The sequence below is a fragment of the Brugia malayi genome, assembly GCF_000002995.4.
Source record: "Brugia malayi strain FR3 genome assembly, contig: Bm_v4_Chr4_scaffold_001, whole genome shotgun sequence".
Lineage (NCBI taxonomy): Eukaryota > Metazoa > Nematoda > Chromadorea > Rhabditida > Onchocercidae > Brugia > Brugia malayi.
The window spans coordinates 10,232,947-10,253,469 of record NW_025062478.1 but is presented as its reverse complement, the minus strand read 5'-3'; the positions used below and the strand labels follow the sequence as shown (position 1 = coordinate 10,253,469).

Genomic DNA, 20,523 nt, shown 5'->3' with positions numbered 1-20,523 from the left:
AATCTTGAGAAGAAAAATGAAAAGACAAAAATGCGAAATATTCTTAGCAGAAGAAAAATTTGTAGAGAAAAGTTTATGTATGCTTATGTATTAAATGAAAATTGCAAAAGAATAAAAATAATGATGAGTAATTTTTACATTTGAAGTTGAATTTTTCTATTCTTATCGTTTAGTAAAAGCAAAAGAGAAAATACTTTGATAAAACATGTATCATACAGTTTTATTTGCATCAAACTTAGATTTTTCTTTTTTAATTTTTTTTTTTTTTAATTCTGATAATTCAATGATAAATTATTTCATCGATAAAAGAAAAAAAGAAAAACGAAGGAAGCAATATGCATTCGTTAAAATATCAAAATAAAAATTAAAAAAAAAAAAAGCGAATTAAAAATGCGTGGATAATTTAACTTGAAAAAATGTTTGTTGAAATTTTTATCAATTTTATTTTTAAAATAAGTTACAAAAACAGAAAAAGAGATGAAAAATTTTTATTGAAATGAAAAAGAGAAACGGATGAAAAAATTTTATTGAAATGAAAAGATAAAAATTTATTCGATAATAATTTTAGTTTCTGAAATTATTGATTTGTTAAAATTTTCCAAAACTGTAACGAATGGAGCAAATTGCAGGTGTGCAAAGGTATGGAAACAGGAAATGAAATGAATGTTTATTGTTACGATCGATTGATTTCATCTTTCGCACAAAATTTTCGCATTTCTAAATTTCATCTAATCATTATTCAATTATTAAACTTATAACAATTTCATATTATTATTATTGTTATTATCATTATCATTATTTTTATTCCTATCATTGTTTATTATTGTTTATCATTATCATTGTTACTGTTATCATTTGGATGAAGAAAATAGCATAATTTGACAGTATTTTAATTAACTGAATTAATTAAATTACAAAAATTTTGAATTAAAGTTTTTATTTAGCACTTTATAATTAATAATTGTTATATGAAATCAAAACAATCGTATAATTTGAAAGAAAACAAATTGTTTACATCACATTTCTAATAGATTTATCCTTTTGTTTTAATTTCTTTTTTCTTTCTGTTTTCTTCACACAATATTTTTCATTTAAGCTTTAAGTTAGCATTATTTGTTTGCTTATTTTTTCTTTTTAATTTTTATTTTATTTTATTTTCATATGCTATAAAATTGATTGCTTGTGAATTAAATTGAATTTTTTTCGTTCAAATATTTCAAAATTGAGGAAGAAAAATGATAACTTCACAGCTATTTTCTTCTATTTTTTTTCCTCTAAAATATTTAAACTTCGTGTTTTGAAACTTTTGAATTATATTTGATTGCAATTTTTATAAAATAAGAAGAAAAATTATTCTGAATCATTGCTTATTATGAAATAAATGCTTTTGCTAAGTTACACTGTAAAATATTTGTTATTTTTTTTAAAAAAAAAGAGTTTATTATGCAATAACAATTAACAAAATAAAAGACATAAATTATAGCTTTGAAATTTTCATAATTAATTTAACATAGACTACCATATATATGTATAAAATGCTATGAAAATTTCAAATATATTTCAATTTCTTTCTTTTTTTTTTTTCAGCTAAAATATTTTTAAAAAATGGTTGTTGACAATCTTTCAGTGTACAGTTTCGAATGTCAATTCAAGCATTATTAAATTCATTGAAAGTAATTAGTAAACGATATGGTGAAGATAATATCGATCGTTTACATTACTTTCTAACTGCAAATTTACTAGTAGCAGTAAGTACAATAACAGCTTGGAAAATGTTTGATGGAAAAGCAATCGAATGTATGCCACCGACAACTTTCCCTAATTCATGGGTTACGGTTAGTTTTAATTAGGAAAGTGAAATGAAATGAAATGATTTGTTTCAAATTACATTCATCTAATAATTTAGCATTTAATTTTGTAATTTCAAATTACATTCATCTAATAATTTAGCATTTAATTTTAGTATTAAAAAGTGTACTGCACTGTTGTAATTTTTTTTTTCACAAAATATTCTTTAGCATATTAATTAATTAATTAATGGAAATTAATTTACTTATTTGAATTTCTATATATTTATTCAATATATTAATTTGAAATACAACTAATTTAGTTATATCAAATTAATTCTTCAATTCAATTCTTAAATCTTTCATCATTATTGGAAATATTTGAAGACCATTATTTCATTATTATCAATGGAGCAAAAAAAAAAATTTTACGATTATTTAAATTGACATTCACGCACGTGACTCATCACGTGTTTTACCGTGTTAATCCTGGTCCCTATTCAAAACACACTACTTTGTTATTATTATTATGATGGCAAAATCAATAAATTAGTAACCTTATTACATTCCTAATGCTATAACAATGCATTTTATATTAATGATTAACTCAATAATAATTGGCGCATTTGTCCAAAAATAGCTGAGATGCGCTGATGACGTATGTATTCAAATATTATAAATATGGCCATTAGCAATTCAATCATTGCATTTTTATCTCAATCATATCATACATTCACTGCGTGACTAATCAAATTTCTCGTGCTATTTAGGTACATTGGCATATTTCCGCCCGATTTATCGTACAGTTGCACCTAGTTGATACTATCATTATTCTTCTTTATTCAATCATTGCCATATTTTATGTTTGTTAAATAAATTAAAATCATTTTATTCATATTATAGCGGTAAAATCCTTCTTCTATAAAAGGTAAAAATGATTTGAAATGATACTGGAAAAGTAATTTTACTTTGTTCAATTTTTTCTTTTTTTTTCTTCTATTTTTATTTCATAAAAATATTTTCAAATTACATTGTAAAAGGTTTTATACTTATTAAATCTTATAATATTTATCAAAATAGGATCATAAGATGAAATGAAAAAAAAAAAGAAAAAATATTCCTGATCAAATAACATTTCAAATTGTTAATATTTTGATATAGAATAGAATAGGAATAGGAATAGGAATAGGAATAGAACAGAATAGAATAGAATAGAATAGAATAGAATAGAATAGAATAGAATAGAATAGAATAGAATAGAATAGAATAGAATAGAATAGAATAGAATAGAATAGAATAGAATAGAATAAAATAGGAATAGGAATAGGGATAGAACAGAATAGAATAGAATAGAATAGAATAGAATAGAATAGAATAGAATGGGAATAGAATAGAATGGGAATAGAATAGAATGGGAATAGAATAGAATGGGAATAGAATAGAATGGGAATAGAATAGAATGGGAATAGAATAGAATGGGAATAGAATAGAATGGGAATAGAATAGAATGGGAATAGAATAGAATGGGAATAGAATAGAATGGGAATAGAATAGAATGGGAATAGAATAGAATGGGAATAGAATAGAATGGGAATAGAATAGAATGGGAATAGAATAGAATGGGAATAGAATAGAATGGGAATAGAATAGAATGGGAATAGAATAGAATGGGAATAGAATAGAATAGAATAGAATAGATTTCATTATACCATTTTTCTCTGCTTGCTTCAGTTATTGTTAAAACGAAGAATTAATTTATCGGTGGATCGTTTGAAGAGAGCTAAGAACGATTCGATATATGCAAGGAAGGGAAAATGTGTTATTCATTCTTTAAATTCACTCATCTCTCTTATTTTACATCCTTTTTTTCTTTCCGTACAGTTTCATATCTGAATTCATGAAGATATATCATCTAATCCGGTTAGATTATTCCGCTACGACAATCTCAAATATTTTTATCAATTAATAATAATAATAATAAATAATTTTTTTTTCTTTCCGTACAGTTTCATATCTGAATTCATGAAGATATATCATCAATTCTTGTCAAATATATCAAATTCTCACATTTCCATTTCCGATTACTCTACCGGTTGTTTAAAAAAAAAAAAAAAAAAAAGTTTTCTTTATCATTAAGATTTGTCTATTCTATCACTTAATACATATTTCAATGAAATCTGTTTAAAATCTTGAAGTTTTCATTTTGAAAAAAAAAAAAAATTCAATTTGATCATTAAACAAAAAAAAAAAAAGAAAAAAATTGTTCCATCTTGACTATTTAAACAATTTATTTCGCTCATATTTTGATTTGCTATCTCTTTTTTTTTTCCTCGTTATTGTCTTAATCTTTCCTTCTCTTTTTTTTTCTACTTTTAAAATACTTCCTGATGAGAAGCAATGTAAGCAAAACTACTTATACTTACGTTTATTGCTTTCTCTCAAACTACTTCAATCATCATTTTATGCTTCATCGAAAACGAACTACTCTACAGTTATTTTTCAATGAATGATATTTTAATATGATATTTTATAATCAAATTTATCTAATTTCCTCTATTTTTTCTTCCTTCCCTCTCGATTTCTTCACTATTTCTTCAAAGGAAGTAAAAGAAAATGAAAAAAGAAAAATTGTTGAATCATTTTAACTTACAAATTTGATTTATATTGTTCTTTTTTTTAAAAAAAATTTATATTATCACCTGATTAATGATAACGATGATGACGATGATGGGAGTGATAATGATAATGGTAATGATGATAAAAACGGTGATTGTGGCGATTATTGAAGATCATGATAATATCGATAATGATTACAGTCCGTGAACGATTAAAATTATATCTGCAAATAACTAATTTTGTAACTTTTAAAAGCTTCGAATAGACATTATCAGTGGTTCACTTCTATTCACAATATGAAATAGATTATATACATATAAAAAACTGATTTTGCTAAATTTTTTTCGTTTTTTTTTTTTTTTTTTTGAAATTATAAAAAAGGCAATAGAAGATAGATTCTACAGTATACATTGATAAGGCTACGGTATAGCTACCGTAATACCGTTCTTTATCTGCTGGCTTCTTGAATTCTCGTACGATACGATATACATATCTCAAATAATTCAAATAATGAATGAATGATACAATTTGTTAAACAGTTGGTTACATCAATTGATTGACTTTTCCGTGTTTGTACTATCCATTTGTTTAGTGCATTTTTTGTTCTTTCTTAAGTGTAAACTTTAGAAAGAACAGAAAAAGAAGGATGATAAAGTGATTGAAATGAAGTGTGATAAGGTTTGATGGTATGATAAATAACACTTAAAACTTTTTAAACTCTCAGGAAAAAAAAAATTGACTTAGCTTTTGAAAAATTTTCTATTATGATCATTGAAATAAAGAGCTCTTCTTCTCTACTCATCCAATAGTTTTGGTGTGATTTTATATTTGTTCAATGTTACTACGCTTAATATTAAGTTGTGCTAGCATTGATAATGATATCAAAATCAGTTTATCAATGTTTAAGATTTCGATATGATTAATGATAATATTTTGCACTCAGATTTATTTGATAAGAAAATATTTTAATTATTTGATTATTGAAATTAATTAGATTCGAACCAATAATGACACACACACATGCGCAAGGAATTTTTAAACATAAATTTTATCTATTGAAACTAATAATTCGATTGAATTTTCAGTTCAAATGACACATAAGTATTCATCCTGAATTGTCGGTTCCTGTTTTTAGTTCCTCGTTTTGAGAACATACGCACATAATTTTCCGGAAAAAATTCCGGAAAATTTTGCGGAATCATTTAGTAAAACTCAATGTGTATTGGTCATCAAACGAAATAGATAATTTGTTTTGTATGATATATTCAACTCTTTCTCTTCCTCCCTTTTCGTTCCCTTCACTCTCTCCCTCGCTGTTGTAGTTCTGATGAAATTGATGTCACCAACTTGTCATTTTTATAATCACATTTTAAATTTTAGTCCTCAGATATGACGCAAACTATGGCTAAAAAGGGTGAAGAAAAACATTAATAACAATGTTTTATGAAGTTGTTTACATTTTGAATACTTTGTCATAAAAAGTAAAGGTAAACAATTAATTTGTCCCTTTTCACATTGATCATTTCAATCAATTCTAATGCAACCAATTTCTTTCCTAACAATTTAAAAAGAAATAAAAAATTGTTTTTCAGCAAAATTTATATTAAACAAATAAGATATTACTCATTAAATATATCGATGATACTTTTACTCTTTAAGCAATTCAATAGTTACAATACTTTAGCATATATACAGCAAAATCGATTCATTTTTCATTCTTTTCTCTTTTTTTTTTCATTTTTTTTGAAAAAAGTGTTGAATTTTTTTTTTGTTATTTTTAAATATAAAATGAAAGAAATTTGCAACTATTTCTTTTGCTATTTGTTTGTTACAAATGCAATGAATGATTGAAAAATTGTTGCAATTTATGATATTTAATAGTAACTTATGATTCAAATAAAAAATGAAAAAAAAAAAAAAAATGAAACACAGATAATAATTGAAAAAAATTCATATATCCTTTACTATTTTTTTTTTTTTTTGCAATTGCCTTTAAATTAATGGAACTTATTTTGACCATTTTTGTCTTTTAATTTGTTCATTTTCTATTATTATTATTAATACATTGAATTTAATATATTAAATTTTATCTTGTTTCATTTTTTTTTTACTAATATTATTATTAATATATAAATTTTAAATAAATTTTAACTTTTGTATATTAAATTTCATTTCCTTTTTTTCTTGTTTTTTTGCTGTTTTTCGTACAAAAGTTAAAATTTATTTTAAATTTATAATTATCTGATTGTAATCGTTAACGCTTTTTGTTTAATTTTATGATGAGTAATATAAATGTGACAGAAATATTAAATAGATGATGATCGAATCACTAATTTCAATGATTCGGTATTTGTCACCGAAAGAGGATGATGATGCGACCGATCGATTGCATTATCTTTACAGTAGTAATATACTACTTGCATTTGCTGTTTTAATAAGTTTCAAGCAATTTGGTGGTCGACCACTGGAATGCATGTTTCCTAACAAATTTCCTGGATCATGGGAACAAGTTGCTTTTTTCTTTTTTCTTTTTGAAATTTAAACAAAAAAAAAAAAAACAAAAACAAAAACAGAAATGCACTTTAAAAAAATTTTTCAAATTTTACTTATTTTAATAAAAAAGAAGTAAACTTGAATAAAAAAAAAAAAAAGAAATTAGAAATTAAAATTAAAAATTATCTTATAAAATGAATCAAATTTAAATGAATTAAAAGTGCTTTTTTTTTTTTTCTTCTGTCAGTGCAGTACATTTTCTAATATAACGTTTATATTAATTAATGTTCATTTAATTTTTGTTGATTTTAGCATGAATTCATAATTTGCTAAATTTTTAAATTGAATTTTTTAAAATTAATTCTATTTATTAAATCAATAGTTAGTATGCACGAAAATTAGTGTTTGCCACGTGATACGTATTACGTGCAACCCAGTTAATAATTAATTAATCAATTATTCAAAATGAATTTGCTAAATCTGTTGATGCTAAAGTTTTAAAATGACTTTTATAAAATTAATTATAATTCCTATATTAATTTATTGTTTAGTATGCAGAAAATTACTGCTGGTCACGTGATACATATTACGTGCAACCGGATGTTCACGTAGCAACAATAAGACAGGAAGAAAGATATATACCGGAAAGACAGTTATCATACTATAAATGGGTACCATTTTTTTTACTTCTACAAGCTGCATGTTTCCGAATGCCAAGTATATTCTGGAATTATTTATCATTTAGCTCAGGTAAATAAATATTAATTTGTTTTTGTTTTTCTGCACAATTTAAATGTATTTTATAAATTAGTAAATTTTTTTCTCTCTTTTAGCTAATATAACATTTTGCACTTTTTTATTTTACTTTTAGGAATACGAATTCATGAAATAGTGGAAAAAGCAATGGATCCATCAAATCTTGATGAAAATATTAGAAGTCGAAATATTGAAACTTTAACACGTCATATGCAAAATGCTTTGAAATTTCATCGACGAATATTAAAGTTCTGCTAATATTTGTTTAACATTTCAACATTTTTTTTTTTTTGTTTTAACTTTAATTAATTACATTTTAATAAATTTTTATTATTTAAATGAAAATAATTAATTATTTGCAGGCGTAAAATTGAAGTTCATAAACGATTAAAATTTTTAAATGTTCGTTATACGGCATTTTTTATATCATTAATGTATTTGGTTACTAAAACATTATATCTTGCGAATGCAATTCTACAATTATGCATACTTAACAAGTAAATTAATCTTCTTTTTTTCTTCTATTTGCTAAATAAAACTTAAACTTTCTTGTTTGCTCAGTAAATTTTTGCTATTCATCTAGCACCACTTTCTTGTTAGCCTAGCATAGGTTATTGCTATTCATTTTACATTTCAAAAATAAAATTTTGCTTAATCCAATATTATGAATGATATTGTATTCTTCTGTTATGAAAATGAAATGAAATTTAGGTGAAATCAAAATAAAAATTTAAAAAGTTAAAAAAAATAATGAAATTGAAATAAAAATTAAAAAAAATGAAAATAAAGTAAAATGTTTAGATATATTTCAATTCAAAATAATAATTAAATGTTTTGATATATTTTAACTTTTACTTTATACAATTTGGTATTAATTTTTTTACCATCATTTATAAAATTAGCTAAATCATTTTGATTACTAAAAAATTTTCGATCAATTTTTTTTTGTAATATATTTTGAATTTTAGATTTTTACGAACAGATGGATCTAGTTGGTATGGTTTTGATGTAATAAGAGATATTGTAAATGGTACCGAATGGACAACATCCGGTTATTTTCCTCGTGTTTCAGTGTGTGATTTTACGGTTAGTTAAATAGTATATATATATAAAAAAAAAAGTATTAATAGATTTTTCAAAATTTTTTCTTAATTTCTATTTTTTGTAACAAATTTAATTTGGATTAGCAAAGAAAAGAAAATATGCAAAATATTTTGAAGAATTAAAGGGAGAAAAAAAAAAAAACAGATTTGTTGCAAGAATATAGAAATTAAATTTTGAATACTTTTTTTAAGGTTCGACAAGTTGGTAATATTCAACGATATTCTGTTCAATGTGTTTTGGTTATAAATATGTTCAATGAGAAAATATTTGTTTTCCTTTGGTTCTGGTATTTATTTCTTGTCCTTTGTACTATTTTATCATTAATTTATTGGTTTATCGTTCTAACTTGTCCATGTTTTGGTCGTTGGTTTATTTCACAAAGTTTGGAATTATCTGAAATGAAATTTGATCCTGATAGTAAGTACTTTATTCAATTTAAATATCATTAAGTTACTCGTTTTTTCCTTCTCTCTCTCTCTCTCTTTTTTTTTTTCATCTTTTCAAACTTAAAGTATTATTTAATAGTTAAAATTGAAAAATTATTTTCTAATTTTTAATTTATCATTTAAGTAAGTTAAAAATAACAGCAAAAAGAGAAATGATGAAAACAATCTTCAACACATACTTGCATGAATTCAAATAATTTTCTATAACATAAAACTGATTAAACTCATTTAAATTTAGAGACGAATAAAAAAAAAAGCAAATATATAATTACATCCAAAAATCATATATTAATTAAAAAAGTTATATATTGAAAAAATACACATATATTAATTAATAAATAATTAAATTATTCAGTTATTATTTTTAATAAATAATCGATTAATTGCGATAAATAACTACCGTTAATTTTTCGTTTTTTTTTTTCGTTGTTTAAATAAAATAAATTTTAGCTAAGACAAAAGAAGTGGATCGTTTTGTGCGAAGTTATTTAAGATGCGATGGTTTATTTGTGTTACGAATGGTTGAAATTCATGCTGGTGTACTATTCGGCACCGATCTAATATTATCACTTTGGAATGCATTTTATGAAGTTGAAGAAAAAGTATTACATTAATTTTTCATCAAATAATTTTTTCATTTCCTCTAATTATCATTTTTTTTTTTTCTCCCAATTGCAAATAAAATTTCCGGAAATGATCTTTTTCCAAATGTAATTTTGTTTTGCTCTAAGAAATAAAAAAAAAATGAAAAGAAAGAGAAAGAGAAAGAGAAAAAGAAAAATGTTCAACTTTTGTTATTAATCATAAATTTATTTTTACAATTATTTTAGCTATCTGAAAGTCGTGGATCAATTGATGATTATAAGGAAAATGCTAGTAATTCATTTCGAGCTGATTTCATACCAAATGATTTAATCGTAAAAGAGAAATTTATCCGTTTACGGAAACCAATAAAAGAATTAAAAGTTCATGCTGAGCAGAATACAGTATTACTACCACTAATACCGGAAAATCCACAAAACGGAGCAGCTGATGATATATGAATTGATATTATAAATGTAAAATATTATATTATATTATTTATCAATGATCTCTTCTTATCACTTATCATTTTATCATGCTAAAATCGGGTATGCTGATAATTTGAACTAATTTTAGGAAAATTATGCATTGATAACATTTAGTTCTTTTGTATAAATTGACTGGTTAATTTTCTTTTTTTCTTAATTAAAGATTTAATTTTTAATCTAAATAAGTAAAATAGGAAGAAAAAAAATGATTGATCTCTCACTACTGAACACTATTAAAATTACCATAAATTTAGCAAAATTATTTTCAAATTATTAAAGTTATTTTCAAAAATTATTCAACAAAAAGGGAAAAAAATTATTCTATGTATTTTACGTATTATAAATTTTGGAAAAGAAAATTTATTCCTAAGCTTTATTTAAATAACCAATCTCTAAATTAGTTTTTATCACTTAGATCGCTTATTATCATCTTAAGTATCAGACAATATTACATTTACAACTGTTAACGCAAATTGCATTTTTAATTTGTCTCCGAGAAATTCGTATTATCATTCAATGATGTATTTGTTATCAACAAATTCCTTATTGCTTTTTTTTTCTTATCAAATCTTCAATTCTGATCCTGATATTACGGCCTTTAGTGCTACTTTTTGTTTTGTGCCTTTTTCAATACTTTCGTTTTTTTTTTTTTTTTTTGCTAATTGTTAAAGTTTTATTTTGAATCTTACCTGTTTTTCATGTTATCTAGCAGAATTTTAATTTGTAATAAATTAGAAATAGTTTTTTCTCGTTTTAAATAAAGTGTAATGAGGAAGGGATAAAATGTCTCAGCAAAATGGGACAATTTTATTACATTTGTAAAATTTAATGTTTTATTTTTTATTCTTTTTACACTAATGATGCCATTAGCTTTATATTTAATTAATGAAATTAGATTGAGATTGTGCCTTTCTCTTACTTATCCTTAGCACTTCCATTATTTTAATATATTTCATTTTATATCAGCCACAAATAAATCGATGAAACATAATCGTACGGAAGTGAAAAAGCAAACCACGTAAGTATGATTCATTACGTGTTCACAAGAAGTAAATATTAAATATTAACGTCAAATTCCTCAACAAATTACCTTAATAGCATATTATTAACTTATACTGATATAGAAGAATTGAAATATTTATTTACTCATTTTACTGAGACTTTCACCTAGTTAATAATTATTTCAATGTGGCGCTAAATATTCTTAAAGTTAATGAGCCTAATTCACATTATGATTCATTCGTTTTTCAAAAAAGCCTAATTAGTTAACGAGCCTAATTCACTTATTTACTACCAATTCTAAATTTATACACATTTTATTTGTTTCCAAATATTGAATATTACATTAACTGATTACATAACTGATGCAATACAGTTTAGATTTCTTAAATAACTTTAATAAATTTGATTGAAAAATTAAAAAATACATTTGCCTTCTATTTTATATATTTATATATCATAACTACAAAAATTTAATCCTTTTCATTTATTTATTTCATTTCATTTTAATCAAATCAAAAAAAGAAGAAAAAGAAAATACTTATCTATTTAAATCACAATATCATAACAAATATTTGAACAAAAAACAAAAAAAAAAAAAATTGCATATATTATTTTTACATTGCTTACTGCTTGTTTATCGCTTCTATCAGCGCTAAAAATCTTTTACAATATGAGAAAATGGTATGTATATGTAATGCTATGACCATTGTGTAAATGATTCTTTCTTTCCAAATGATAAATTTTAGTTTAAATTTTTTTATCTAAAATATTATATTATTATACTTTACTTAGAAGCTATATCATCACCATAGCATTCGTGTATAGCGGAAATGTCGCATTGCATGTGACGAAAAAAGGAAATAAATGTTGTAATTATTTAATTCAAATATAATCTGATTGTAATTTATGACCAATTAAACCTGGGCATATATTTTGGAAATTTCAAGATTTATTAGAGATAAATTGAATTGAAAATCATTTAAATTGTTCCATTAAAAGCCTAACTGATTTTTATGCTAAATTTTAAACATTCATGTTATATCTTATCATGATATCGGGATTTCGGGTTAATTTGTACAACGCTTTGGTTACTACCAACGGGTAAAATATGGGTAAAGTATGATTGTAATTACTTTCGCACATTTATACAATTATCCCAAATTGTTATCACTAAAAATTTTTACATTTATAAACTGCAAATATATAAATTTTGTTTTTAAAATTTTTAAAAAATTATAAACTTTACTATTCTCAATTTGTATCGTTATCTATCGAGAGAAACTTGTGACCAATCATTTCTCAGTAAATGAGCAATCGCGGGATAAATCATTCTCGAATGAGCTCACTCTCGATCGATCATTATTAAATCGTCGCAACCAATCTATCGCATCTATCAATCTTCTGAAAAAAAGAACTAAGAAAAAGAGGGTGAAAATTTATTGAGACCGATATTTCCTTTTGTAACAAAAATTTAGTATCGTTACATTCCCTCTCTCTCTCTCTCTCTCTCCCTTTCTCTTCTTTCCTCTCTCCCTCTCTCTCTTCCTTTCCTCTCATTTCGTTCATAGATCATCTTTAGATTTTTATGGCGTAAGTGGGTGTTAAACGAGGTATAGGTGATTTTTTTTTTTGAAAGTTAGACGATCACATATTTCATTCTCATTATAGAAGACTCTCTCCCTCTCTCTCTCATCCCTTCCCTCTCTCTCTCACCCTTTCCCTCTCTCTCTCCCTCCTTCCTCATTTTTTTGTCAACTGAAAGGCCAAAGGTGAGCATTTGAGGTCAACACATCAACGCACGCTTACTGTGTTACTCGTGTAATCCCTTCCCTACAACTGTCTACCTGTCTCCCCATGCATACCTATGTATGTGTCTGTCTGTGTATGTGTGTGTTTGTCTGCATATGTATGTGTGTATGCGTGTGTATGTGTGTATGTACGTACGTTACTATCACACAAAATTAGAATTTGAAACACTGAAGCGTTTTCATGTGACCTCTAAACATTTCCTTGTTCCATTATTAGTAGTAGATGCTATACAATTGCGTCATTAGTTGTTGCGCTGTACGCTGTGACTTTTTATCACTGACGTACGTGTGTTACGTTTGCTGATCATTTCCTCTTCATACATACACAGTATCGGTAATGCTGGATTGAATTTCACAATTATTTGGTGATCAGTGATAAAGTTGAAAAGACGAAAAGTCGAAAACTAATAAATCGAAAAGTTCTCAATCGGAAACGATTTAGAAAAATTGAATAATAATCAATTTTAGAAAATAATCGAAAGAAAAATTAGTGAAATTTAAGATAAAATTTTGTTTAACTCTTCTTTTATTCAATATTTATTTTTTTAATTATTTCTTTTTATATATATTTACATGCATTTCGAATTTTCCGTACTTTCTCCTATACCTCTTCCAGTATTTCTGATTAATGTTCCGGTAAACTCTTTCATAGTATTTATCATGTTTAACTTTCTGAATCTTTCGATGATGTAACATTTTCCTAATTTCAACACTATACTGTAATTCAATTTCCGGATGTTATTATCCATATTTCGTCGGTGGAAGCGTTTTCCAGCTATCAGTTGTACGGAATAAATTTTTGAAATGATCATTGCATTATGTTTACTAAAAATATTCACAATTAAATTAATTGCTTTATTTATTCCATTACAGGAAACCAACTAAATCTTGAATGGATGAGACGGTATCATTGGATTCATTACCGTTAACTGGTCAGGAATGTTCCAAAATATCGGAAACATTACGGAAGATACCATATGATATTTGTCCATCATTAGCATTACAGTCTTCAACTTTAACCCATCATCAATCAACAATAACATCACCTGATACTAATACATTTGTGGAATCGTCCGAAAAGTATTATTTCTTTTTTTTTTTTTTTTGAATTAAATTACAGAAAAACTTTTTTTTCACTTTCATAACATTCTGATGATATTTTTGAAAATGAAAGAATTGAAAGAAAATGTGATCTGAGAATTTTCTTCTGTTTTTTTTTTCAGATTTTATTTTCATTTTTTTCTCCCCTTCTCCTCTCTTTCTCTCTCTCCCTTTCTCTTTGCCTATTTAATTTTTGTATGTTATATTTGTAATACATTTAAACTATTATTAATGATAATATTGATGAATCATTTTACATTCTTTCACTTCTTTGCTACCATTATTTATTGTAATATTATTTTTGTTTTCATTCTTTTTGAAATCAATTATTTTGCAATTTTTTTTTTTTTTTTTTTTTGATTTTTATCTTCTTTTCAAAATCATCGAAAAAATTGAGAAAGAGAAAACATTCCAAATACTGAAAATTTATTTCTATCAGATTATTAACTAATGACTGCTATTGCTTAATTGTTAATCGCTAATTATTGGATTAATTTTTTATTTTTAAATAAAATGTTAATCACATGCGTATATAGCATACATGCAGGTATTATCAGACGCTTAGTGATATCAAAGAATACTCGTGGAATATTAACAGATGTGAGGGAGAATCTAACTATAATGTGTCAACTGAATTGTCACAACAGGTATGTATTTCCGGATAGGTTAGATCATTAAAGGGGACAGTTGCACAAAAGTAATGCTGTTGAAATATATTTTGAATTTGCGAATGAACAAATTTCATTGTTGGAAGTAATTATTTGTAACTTAGTAACAAATGGGTAGTTTAATTTGTGTGTAAATTTATTTAGATCCTAAATATCGTGAATTTCTGCCTTCTTTTTTGATTAATTTCTAGCTACAACTTCTGAGTACCATAAAATTTCACTAAGCATATATTATCGAATAGCACTAGTATTTTTTGTATTCATCAAATTTCATTTGTAACAAAATTTTCGCAAGGGAATTTCAGAATGGATTTATTAAATCGAAGCATGAAGAAAAGTTTCAAAGATCTAGCGGAAATGAATTCGACCAGGTATACTTCATTGTTGTAATTTTAAGATGTTACCTAGTGCATATTTACATTTCTGACGTAATACCGATTGCACAGAACTATTTACAAGATGGCAGTATAATTTTTTTATTTTAAAACTTTCATAAATATTTGTTATCCAAAACTCTTGGTTAAATGAAGGTTACGAAAATAAGATAGTATTGATACTGATTTGTGACAAATTCATTTTAAAATTCGTACATGGATCTCAATGCAATCAAACTATTGAAATATTTTATCACTTCATTTATGTTGATTAAGAAATTCCACAATTTTAAATCAAACTCTTTTTTTTTTTTTTTTTTTTTCCAGAAAAGTTTCTTGACTTCACTCTCTGTTTACTTTTGTTGGACTGTTTTGATGATTTTTGCATTCTTACGAGAATTGCTTCGAAGGCACGGCATTGAAAAGAATTTTGCTGCTGTTGAAAGACCAGAAGAACAGGTTAGTACTTTGATTTTTCGAACTTAATTTTGATAAATTTGGTAGATAAATTAAACAATTAAGAAAAATGTCCTTTTTTTTTTTTTTCATTTCCGTATTATTTTTTTCTTCAGAATTTTGATTTTCAGAACTTCGTGCCACTTTTCTCAGAATTTGAAGCTATTTACGAACGAAATTGTTACATGCGTGTACGAGATGTTTTTGAACGACCAATTTGTAGTGTTCCAGGAGCAACTGTAAAACTTCTGGATCGTACTTCTGAGGATTACAACTGGACTTATAAGTAACATTTTACACTTTTTTTGGTTGGGGATAAACAAGTATTCAATAATTTCTTTGCTCAAAATTGATGTTATTAGTTTGCTTTCAAAAAACTGAAGGATGAAAAGAAGCAAACATTTGAATTTTTTTTTTTTTTTTTTTTTTTTGTGAAGAATTAACATTATGAATTAAATTAATTAATCATTCATATATGAATTAATTAAATTAATCATTTAATGTTTAATATTATGAATTAATTAATCGTTTAATTAAAGTTTCATATTTATTAGGTACACAGGAACTGAAACAGAAGTGATCAATGTTGGATCATATAATTATATGGGATTTGCTGAAACTAATAACATATGTGGAAATGAAGCAGCAGCAATTATCGACGAGCAAGGATTATCCACATGTTGCTCCATTCAACAATTAGGTATTACTTATGCATCATAATAGAAATTTGTTTTTTTCTTTTTAATTACTATTCAATTACTTCTTTTTAATTAGTTTTTATTATTGTGACAAACTAGTATTTAAGGGTTCCAAATATAAAGTATTATAGCTACTGAATTATATATAAACAATAATTTTATTACATTAATAGTAATACCATGAATTGCATAAAATATATTTAGGATTTTCAAAGGCACAACGAGATCTGGAAAAGCTTGTAGCTCAATTTATTGGTGTTGATGATGCTATATGTTTCAGTATGGGATTTGCTACTAATTCTCTGAATACACCATGTTTAGCTGATGAAGTAAGTATCTTTATTATACTGAATTATTCCATTTACTTAATTCTTACTCTATTTATATCTTTATTGTGTTATATTACAGTGAAATTTTAAGTTAATTTTTTTATGCTAATATTATTGTTAATTGTAGAATTCAATTATAATTAGTGATCAGTTCAATCATGCATCACTTATTCTTGGCAGTCGAATGTCACGAGCAACAGTCCGTATTTTCAAACACGACGGTAGGCTTTTCGAATTTTTTTTTTTTTTTTTGTGAAATTTTTATTGCGTGATTAGAAAATTATATAATTAGAAAAATAATGTGTTATATTTTATCTGCATCTTTGCTTAAAATCATATTTTTACTTATTTTGGGAAGCTTCACAATTCAGTTCTTTTCAAAAATGCGATTCAATAATGATAGTGAAGATAGATTAATCTTCATTCGTAATTTTTTAAGTTCAATATAAGGGAAGCAAATTGATTATTGACTTATATGTTGTAGTCTAATGTTATAATCAGAATTACCTTTTCATTTCTTAATTTTAATGCTAAATTTGATAATCTCTATTTCAATGATTATTATTTTTGAAAAAATTTCTTGTAACATTCATTCTTTTTTCATTTAAAGATATGGCAGATTTGGAAAGACTTATTCGTAATGCAATTGTATATGGTAATCCGAAGACAAAGAAGCCATTCACCAAAATTTTAATCATTGTGGAAGGAATATATTCCATGGAAGGTTCAATATGCAATTTACCAGCTATTATTGCACTAAAGAAGAAATATGGTGCCTACATATATCTTGATGAAGCACATTCCATTGGTAAATTTTGATTAATTCATTTTGAAATTCATTTTTGAATATATTAAGAGGATCAACTCTAGTATGCATTATTTTTTTTCCTGGAAATATGATTTATCGTCACACATTTATTTGCATTTCTCTTTCAACTTTGAAATCGTAATGTATCTTCTACAGTCGTTTTTTTTTTTAATACATATCTGCAATTTCTGAATTTGTTTCTACAATTTAATTAATTCTTTTAATCTATACAGGAGCAATGGGTCCACGTGGACGTGGAATTGTTGATTATTGGGGTTGTGATCCGCACGATGTTGATATTCTAATGGGAACATTCACTAAAAGTTTTAGTGCAGCTGGTGGTTATATTGCAGGCAATAAAGTAAATATATGCTACTATCTAATATAAACTGTTTTAATTTCTTAATATTACCTACAATTTTTTTAAATACTTTTTACCATCATCTTTGATAGGTGTTTTCAGTAGTTTATTTATATTTCAAAATGAATAGATAAACAAAATAGTATAATTTTTGATTTTAAAAATTCATGATTATCTCCAAAATTTACTGAATTCCTATAAATTTCTTAATTGTTATTATTAGCATTCTATTTACTATCTTATCTTTCTCCTTTCATTTATGAATAGCATTACGGGAATATTATAATTGGTTTTTTTTTTTCTTTTTTTTCAGCAGCTTATAAATTATATACGAGCAAATTCGGCTGCAACAATTTATGCACTTCCAATGTCACCCCCTGTTGCACAGCAGATCATATCATCAATGAAAATTATGATGGGTCTAGATGGTTCTAATGATGGTAAGCGTTACATGCGTGTGATACTTCTTTGCCAATACGTATATGTACGTACGTATTTGGGCATACGAACATTTTTTGTATAAATTTTTTGTATGTAAGATATCTATATGTACTAGTTAATTGTCGAAATTAATTTTAATATTAAGATTTCTAATGATTCAAACCAGAATGCCTGGTATTTTGAATTATGAATTCTTTCATTATTTCCGGAAATATCTGAAACATATGGGTTGCATCGTATGAGAATCCGTTATTAAACAGAAATAACTATCGATTATAAAATATTTTCTTTCAATTAGGTTTATTCAGGGTAAATTTAAGTTTTTGAAAAGTTAAATCTTTGAATGATTTCAGGTGAAATGCGAAGGCAAAATTTGAGGCGTAATACACATTATTTTCGAAAACATCTAAAACGTATGGGTTGCATTGTATGTGGATCCGATGATAGTCCCATTGTTCCAATTATGCTTTATTATCCTACGAAATGCGGGTTTGGAATTGAAATTTTAAATAGAAAGAAAATATTGAAATATTTGAGTACTGCTGAAAAAAATGTTATGAATTTCAGTTTTTTTATGATTTTTCAGTACGTTACAAATACAAGGATTGTCATTTTTGTAAATGAAAATGTTTATGAATGAATTTAGCATTTGCTTTCTTTTCTACTACTGAAAATATGCTCTCCATTATTCTAAATACAGTTTTTCATATAAATTAAAAAAAAATCTTCCCTTTAGATTTTGGGGTCGTGAAATGTTGAGTCGACGTGTTGGAGTTGTGGTGGTTTCTTTCCCGGCAACACATATAACTGAAAGTCGAGTAAGAATTTGCCTTAGTGCTGCTCATTCCAAAGAAATGCTAAATTATGTGCTAAATGCAATCAAAGAGGTTGCTGAAGAAAGCAATGTACTATCATCACAAGTCAAGCAGAAATATGCAAATTTAGCAATTGATTGGTAAATTATGGAGTCATCAAACTTCCAAAAAAGCTGCATTTTTTTCCACTCGAAAAGATTTTGAAATATGTTACATTTATGAAAATCAAAAAATAAAAAATTGGCTTTCGTATAGTTTTTATCTTCATAGGCACAAAATTTCAAAAAAAAAAAAAACACCCGATCAGGAATGGAATTTTTTCTTTTTTTTGAAAACCTTCTTTACAATATCCATTTTCAAGATTTTTTTTCTCCAAGAGAAAGAAAAATTGAGAGATTTCTAAGAACCATCATATTCGAGAGAATTATTTGCATGGAATTCCACTTCAAATTATTTTTTATTACTATAATTTCGACATATATGATTATCTACACGTGTATTTTCATGTGCCATTCAATCATTGTTTTGTTCGTTTTAGTAAAAGATAGTTAAGGAATAGTTAAACGATGAATCATAAACATTTCGTGAGATATTTTAACACTTAACAACGATCTCTCTGCCAGTTATTTTCAAAATTTTTGTTATTTGAAGTCATTTTGAAATCTATTTGTTAACTTTCAATTTCGTACATAAACAATTTGGACATGTTGTGATAGGCTTCAAAGAAGAAAATTATATGGTGATTAAAATTAGTATAAAAATTGTTTAATTCATTATTGCTTTGGTTAATTTATATTCTACATTCATTCCTTTATCACTCATAACAAACATTTATTATATATCAAAATTACTCGTATGATTTTTTGTTATTGTCTCCAATTACTTATAATTTTGTCGAAGTGCTTTGATTCCAATAAAAATTCTTTGCATTTTTGTTCCTGTGCGTTAATGAAATGGAATGAAATAAGACTTGCAGAATGTTACAATTGAAAAAAGATCTGAAATTATCGCTTACTGCTATACATTGAGTGAAGTGATGAATTAAAATAACAAAGAGATCAAATCTAAACAATTTCATAGTGATAAAGAAGAAAAAAGAAAATATATGAATGATGAAAGACAACAAAGCAACAAGGAAGGTACACACCATTTCATAGAAATTTTCACACTGCATTTGCTTTATTCACTGGATAATGTTTATGCAACAAGAAACAACAAAAAACGAAAAAAAAAATATGTAAAAGAAGTATTTGGTCATTATGATAAGAACTGTAAACGGAAATGAAAAGTGAGGTGTAAGTGGCATAAGAGAATAATTTAGTGATTTACATCAGAGAAGTTGTCTCTTATACTAAAATAAAAATAAAAAAAAACCTAGAGAAAGTGATGT

The 20,523-nt window shown here is 25.3% G+C and overlaps 2 protein-coding genes across 4 annotated transcripts; both read left to right on the top strand.

Moving 5' to 3' along the window:
• Positions 1-1,640: 1,640 nt before the first annotated feature.
• Bma-inx-11 (Uncharacterized protein) lies at positions 1,641-10,245 on the top strand (the record flags this gene model as incomplete). 3 transcript variants are annotated; one of them, XM_043082330.1, is made up of 9 exons in its annotated part: positions 1,641-1,835; positions 6,718-6,912; positions 7,448-7,646; positions 7,768-7,900; positions 8,015-8,149; positions 8,621-8,738; positions 8,948-9,173; positions 9,653-9,804; positions 10,033-10,245. In XM_043082330.1, the coding sequence occupies 9 exons, from the start codon at positions 1,641-1,643 to the stop codon at positions 10,243-10,245; spliced, it is 1,566 nt and encodes a 521-aa protein (XP_042938264.1). The 3 variants fall into 3 exon arrangements, with proteins under 3 accessions (XP_042938264.1, XP_042938263.1, XP_042938265.1); XM_043082329.1 differs by lacking the exon at positions 6,718-6,912; XM_043082331.1 differs by lacking the exon at positions 1,641-1,835.
• A 3,729-nt stretch (positions 10,246-13,974) lies between these two features.
• Positions 13,975-19,277, top strand: Bma-sptl-2 (conserved hypothetical protein,hypothetical protein; the record flags this gene model as incomplete). The annotated part of the gene is made up of 13 exons (XM_043082328.1): positions 13,975-14,162; positions 14,731-14,830; positions 15,157-15,222; positions 15,553-15,684; positions 15,813-15,967; positions 16,236-16,381; positions 16,584-16,708; positions 16,836-16,929; positions 17,319-17,516; positions 17,750-17,877; positions 18,191-18,317; positions 18,672-18,807; positions 19,055-19,277. 13 exons carry the CDS (start codon positions 13,975-13,977, stop codon positions 19,275-19,277), a joined length of 1,818 nt encoding a protein of 605 aa, XP_042938262.1.
• Positions 19,278-20,523: the final 1,246 nt, after the last annotated feature.